At 45.3% G+C, this 6561-nt stretch overlaps 1 protein-coding gene across 1 annotated transcript; it reads left to right on the top strand.

Annotated features, from left to right (window-relative positions):
* The first annotated feature begins 4772 nt into the window (after positions 1-4772).
* On the top strand, positions 4773-6090 carry LOC109457037 (WAP four-disulfide core domain protein 10A). The gene is made up of 2 exons (XM_088789480.1): positions 4773-4910; positions 5817-6090. The coding sequence occupies exons 1-2, from the start codon at positions 4814-4816 to the stop codon at positions 5969-5971; spliced, it is 252 nt and encodes an 83-aa protein (XP_088645606.1). The 5' UTR covers positions 4773-4813; the 3' UTR covers positions 5972-6090.
* The last annotated feature ends 471 nt before the right edge of the window (positions 6091-6561 follow it).

Raw genomic sequence — 6561 nt, 5'->3', positions numbered from 1 at the left:
GGCTTCTTCCCCATCTCACATTACCTACCGCTTCCTTTGCAAAATTACTTAAAAATGCATTGCTATTTTTTTGATTAAAAAGCAATAAATCTTCAGATTGTATAAATTGTAAAACAAACAAACAAAAAATACAAAGAGGAAATGGATAAGCATTAGGAATTCCACCACCACGGACGGAGAGAACCAATATATGTGTATCCTTTTACGTTGTCGTTATTTTTGTGACGTTGGAATAATAGAACACGTTAAGTGTCCTGATTTTTTATTTCAGGATGTATGGAACCAGACGGTATAATTTAGTCACGACCCTAAAACAAACAGTACCAGAGTGATTCGGGTGAGTGAGGAGATGGATTACTCAGAAGGACTTGAGAAAAATAATGGCCAACAAATGGTCAGAGGACTCTTCAAACTTTCATCTACATAGATGGTCCAAACGCAAGTTTTAGGCACGTGAATCATTGACACATTGACTTTGAGGCAAATTGGATTTAGGTGGCTTGAGGAGAGTCAAGAGCAAGAGAAGGAGATTATGGAGAGAAAGAAAAGGAGGAGAAAAGTCCTTAAAATGTAAAAGATTGGCTATTTGGGAGCTTCCACTCATAGACACTTACATCGGCTCTGCAACCTACTCCATTCAGAACCCACACCCCTGCCAGCTTGCCTTGGTGTGGTTTGATAGAGAGAAATTGTCAAGTGAAGGTGTTGAGGTTTCATTTACCATTGGGCAACATTTACGTCAAAAATACAAGTTAATTGGTGAAGCTCCAGGCCAAAGGAGAACTATCTTTGAGCACGGTAGGCTTCCAGAAATCCTATAAATCACTTGCACTCTTTGCACAGGAAAGCCAGCGAGCAGGCTACCCTGTCCTTGAGCGTGGCTCAGAGCGTTCTTCTGATCCTCTGAAGGCTCCAGCACAGAGCAAGACAGATGTGCAATGCAGATGCTTTGTTAGTCACTTACAGGTGAGGGTATGAGGTATAAGGTAACTGGGTGAAGGTGGGCATGGACTGGGGTGGCCTCTGGATTCCTGGTACCAGCTTTCTGCACAAAGAAGGAGTAAGACTGTCACATAGTGACAGAAACACAATCAATCCAAAGTAATGGGTTCTATGAAGCTGTTTATTTGTATTCAAAAATCTCACTCTAGACCCGAGTTTTCCAGAGCTTTGTGATCTGTTCATGTAAAAGGCCTCACGCTAAGTCCAGCTTTCTGAGTTCTTTACGGGCCCTTAAAGGGTGTTCAGGATCCGGGGATGCCCAATCCCCTTCTTTGCACACCTCAGGTGTATTAAGTGATCCCAGAGAAGAAACACATCTTCACGCCCAGGTTGGGTGCTACTCACAACCAGAGTTCTGGGGGAATTCTTTGGCCATCCTGAGATATAGGACAATGAAGAGGCCCCTAGGCATCCAAAGGACACAGAACCACTGCTCCTCCAAAATTCAGGACCCCTGGGCTTTCCAGATAATGTTAAGGAAGAAAATGTATTGGACTTCAAGTCAGGAATGCTGGTTTCCTGTTTCATCTCTGCCTCTTTTCCCTCTGGGACCTCAGACAAGACAGTTACCTCTCTCTCCATTTTCTTATTTGAACAACAGACAATAATCCTCACCTCACAGGAAGTGTTGATACCACCAGAGGAGTGAACTTGTCCAAGCAAGCCACAAATAAAAGCTCATGCCTCGAGACCCTTACCCCACCTACCTCTGAAGGTGTCTAGGTTGAGTGTCTGCAGGAACTGGCTGACAGCTCTTTTATCTGGACTCTTCTTCCTTGGAGAGGGGGAAGGGAGGTTGTGGCCTCAGACAGCGGGCAGAAGAGCTGAAAGACAAAGTTCAAAGGCCTAGAACTTAATGATGATTTTGGTAGTGATAGATCTTTAATTTCTGCCCATGAACTTCGTGTTGACCATATCACAGATTGTTTTCTTTGATATTAACCCATCCAGAGGTGTAGGGTTTTCTTTGATGCAAGCAATGTCTCCTGCTAAGCTAGGAGGAACATTGTGTACCTGGGTTGCAGCTCTAGCCACCCCCAACAGACGCCAGTCTAGAGTCTTTATCTAATGCATCTGAGTCTATCCGTAGGCAGCGAGTGGAGGACGGTCTGTATGCCTAGTTTGCTTTGACTCATGTGGGCTTTTGAAGGTCCCACCCTTCTCTGTCTTGATTCTCCTTTGCTCATTAAAGCACAACATCATCTCCCACCATATGCCCTATGGCTTTTATGTGGATAAAAAGAGACTGAATAGGAAGGACTTCAGAAAAGATACATGACCACCTTGCAAACTGACCCAATCGAGCACCACGATCTTGGCACAGGTTTGTGAGTGGGGGGTTAGGGGGATTTGTTCACCAAATACCAGAGAAAGACATTATATTGGGCACACATACACATGACTTGGAGCTCATTACAAAATAAAAGAAGAGTTAAATGGATAAGGACCAGGGACTCCCAAGGAACAGACAAACCTTCTTCTCCCAAACCCTGTCCACAGGAATATTTTATGACAATGACAAGAGATATCCAAATATGAGTGATTTTTCCCCAGGCTTTGTTGGGTGCCTTGAGCAGCAGGAAATATAGGCCAGGACTCTGGGGACTTAACTGAGGAGGGTGGACCAGTACAGAGGCAAGAGGTAGAATTTGGGGACCTGGGAACAAAGGTGTGGGAGCAAACTGAAAGGAACTTTGATGGGGATTGTAAATGGTGCCAAACCTAAAATGACTGAATTATGCATTCTCAAGACACTGGTTTATATGGAAGGAAAACAATGTCCCATGAAGGGCAATCACAGCCTCATGCTCTGTATCTGGCCCGGATGTTGGGGGTCCTTACTGGTTTTCTTGAGGAGCATGGTTACTGATGAGCACCAAGGAGGTTCCACCCAGGATTCCTGCCACTTTTTGTTCTGGATCACGCAGGTGGGTCTGCACAAAGCTGTGCAGAATTTAGGACAACAGCGCTCTCTCTCTCTCTCTCTCTCTCTCTCTCTCTCTCTCTCTCTCTCTCTCCCTCTCTCCTTTTCTTTTCTCCCCCTCCCTCTCTCTCCTCCCAACCCAAAAGGTTTTTCTTCCAACTTTCCTCTTCCAGAGCTGGATCTTAATACCCGATTAGAGAGAACAGAGATGGACTACATTGAGAGCCTACTGTGTGCAAGGTATCATAAAGGTGTTTCTATGTGTCATCACATTTCATCCTCAGACCTGGGGTGCCAAAAGAAAATATAGGTAAGCTCAGTCTACAGAGGTCATAGGACTTTCCCAGTGTTACAAAGCTGGTGTATATTGGCGTCAGGATATAATTCCACATCTGCCTGAGCACAAAATCCATGAACATTTCTCTGCTACCCGAATTTTTATAGACATTAGGGGACTGATTCCTGCCCAACATCTCCTCACTTACACTGCAGTGGCCTACAGGATTTGAGGAAATTGACACTCCTTCTCTGTTGAGTTAAACAGGTTTATTTCAAAATCTAATTCTCTCTCTAGTTATCTATCTATGTATATGTACACATATGTATGTATGTATGTATGTGTATTTATTTATACTTAAAATACCTACTTACTCTTTCATCCATAAATTCTACATTTCTTACATTAATCTAAAATCAAGGCAACCAACCGAATGAAAGAAGATGTTTACAAATGATACATACAATAAGGGGCTAACATCCAAAAAATATAAAGAATTCATATAACTCAACAATAAAAAACAAACAATCCAATTAAAAAACGGGTAGAAGACTTGAACAGACACTTCTCCCAAGAAGACATACAAACAGCCAACGGATATATGAAAAATGCTCAACTTCACTAGTTATTAGGGAAATGCAAAGCAAAACCACAACGAGATACCATCTCACACCTGTCAGAATGACTATTATCAACAAGACAAGTAATCACAAGTGTTGGAAAGGTTGTGGAGAAAAAGGAATCCTTATACACTGCTGGTGGGAATATAAATTGATACAGCCATGATAGGAAACCATATGGAGGTTCCTCAAAAAGATAAGAGTAGATTACAGAAATATCTAACCACGATGCTGTATAAATGAAATTAATATAAAATAATATTGAAGGTCAAACAAATAAAAATAAATTGAGAGTAGCGTTACTATTTGACTCAGCAAACCCTCTTCTGGGTATCTACGCCCAAAATCTGAAAACATTTATTCATAAAGATATATGTTCCCTATGTCCACTGCAGCATTATTCACAGTGGCCAAGACATGGAAACAATCTAAGAGTCCTTTGATAGATGACTGGATAAAGACGATGTGGTACATATACACAACGGAATATTACTCGGCCATAAGAAAATATGAAATACTGCCATTTGTGAAAGCATGGATGAATCTTGACAATATCATGCAGAGCAAAATAAGTCAGATGGAAAAGGACAAGAAATAATATATTATTTCACTATACAATGAGGCACAGATTAATACTATGCAGTGAGATTATTACAATTTTAAATTATATTTTTCTTTCTTCCACAAATTACTTTGTAATTAGAATGTCGAAAACATTACATCTTTAGGAACAAAAATCTGTTTGCAAAAGACGAGGGTTAGCTATGCGAGAGGAGGAGCCATCTCTGCAGAAGCCCAGGGCCCACAGAGAACAGGCCACCGAAGGAGCAGCCACAGGGGAGGGAACGAGGTCTCTTTGCCCTGCCCGGGCCTGGCCAGTGGGGGCCGGGAGGAGCCCAGGATAACCGGTCCTTTCTTGCCTTCCCTCCTCCCACCAGCTCTCCAGGGAAGTCTGTGCCAGACTTAGAGCTCACTGCTCTGGCCAAAGTCATGCCCACCCGGGCGCTGCTGCCCATCCTGCTTCTGTGTGCACTGCTGCTGCTGCAGGCCCAGGGAGGGCCCCGCAGTCGTCAGAAGAAAATGCAGAGTAGGTGATGGGCTGGGGGCAGCGATGGGGAGGAGGGAGGAGGGCTGTGTCCAGCTAAGGAGGACCTGGGATTGGCACCTTTCAGCACGTCCTGCTCTGCCCACGGCACTATGAAGACTCTGGGCTCTCCCAAACCTTGGCCCTCCAGCCCCTTTACTGACCCTGCGACTAGTGATGGGGCGGACGGGAACCTACATCTTTTTAGTCTCCATTCCAAAAACCCAGAGGTATATGGTACCTATAATAGTGAAAGGAGCTGAGAATCACAAGGGAAAAAACAACAACTATTCTTTGACTTATGCACGTACGTGACAGGTCAACTTCCGGAGATGTTTATGGGAGCAGATGTAGAATGAGTAGACACCGGGAAATTAAATTTTGTGGTGTTCAGGGTCAAGTTAAAGTTACCATCAGAGGGGCTACAATGGTGACAATGGAAGAGAAATATTAAAGGTGTTGTGTTGGGGAAGGTGCGGGAAACTAGACTGTGACAGTGACAAGAGGAGAGAGTGGGGAGAGGCAAGTTCAGCTTCTTGTCGGGACCCTGCAAATTCTCACGAGTGGGGCGGGTTTGCAGGATGTCTCAGACTTCACTGAGTTTTCAGGGTCAGAGTATAGATTCCATGAAGGTGACTTCACCAAGGCCATGACTAATATGGAGACAGGGTCATGGCTGCCGTGTGTGGAGAGGGACCAGGAAGCCCAGGCATTGAGATCTATTGGGGGGAACGGGGGTAATGGATTTAAGATACAACAGATCACTAGGATTTGGTGTGAGACAGAGAGGAAGTCTCCTGACAAGTCTAAAATGTTATGAGTGGGACTGTGTCTGGGGTCCTGGAGGAGGCTCTACGCTTGAAAGAGGTGCTCTGTAGGGGTGGCTTTATTGACCCTGCTTCTACTCAGTTTCAGATACACAGCTACCCACAGAAATCAAGGCCTGTGAGAAAAGAGTGGGTATACACATGTGCAAACGCCACTGTCAATACCACCAGGAATGCCAAGCAAATAACATATGCTGTTCAACCTTCTGCGGAAATGTTTGCATGAACATCCTGTGACTGCCAGAGGGGCCTGCGCTGTGCATCCTGCTCCCCCAACCCTCTGTTTAAGACTGTGCCTGCCACCAAAGCACAAGGACCTCAAGTCCCGGGCACAGGGCCACCAACAGCAATGCCACCCTCCCCACTGTCTGAGCTACTTGTTCCTGACAAATAAACCAGAACCAATGTCCAGGGACCTGCCTAGATTCTTCCCAGTGCTTCTGATCGTGAAGAACCCAGGGCAGACCCCAGGGTGCCCCCGCCTTTCTGAGCCCAGTGCCTGATCCTTCAGCCCTTGTCACGCTTCTCTACTCTCTCTCCCTTTGGCCCCCGGAACCCCTGTCAGGCCTCCAAGCCTCCGCCCCCTCGTTGCTCTGCTCCCTGAACCAGTACTCCCAGGGGGAAACTGCCCCTGTGTAGCACCTCGCATGCTAAGGAGAACATTCCTCCCCCTGCAGTCAGAAGAGCCAAGTCAACCATGAGAGAGGTGGGGGCCACATCCTGGGGCAAGAGTAGGCGGTCCCCAAAGATGGCTCATCTTAAACTTGACCTGCCCCTGTCCCTTTCTCCCCATTCTCCTTGTGAAGTTCAGATAAGTCTGTCTTTAC

The sequence above is a fragment of the Rhinolophus sinicus genome, chromosome 13 (genome assembly GCF_057876585.1).
Source record: "Rhinolophus sinicus isolate RSI-liver-muscle chromosome 13, RSI-T2T, whole genome shotgun sequence".
Classification (NCBI taxonomy): Eukaryota; Metazoa; Chordata; class Mammalia; order Chiroptera; family Rhinolophidae; genus Rhinolophus; species Rhinolophus sinicus.
The sequence above is the reverse complement of the archived record's forward strand: the minus strand, read 5'-3'. Positions and strand labels throughout refer to the sequence as shown.

Bases quoted from the DNA above. Each gene is read 5' to 3' on its own strand.
- LOC109457037 (XM_088789480.1), top strand. From the start codon at position 4,814: ATGCCCACCCGGGCGCTGCTGCCCATCCTGCTTCTGTGTGCACTGCTG. The intron at 4,911-5,816 runs GTAGGTGATGGG...GCTTCTACTCAG, and splicing joins TCGTCAGAAGAAAATGCAGA to TTTCAGATACACAGCTACCC.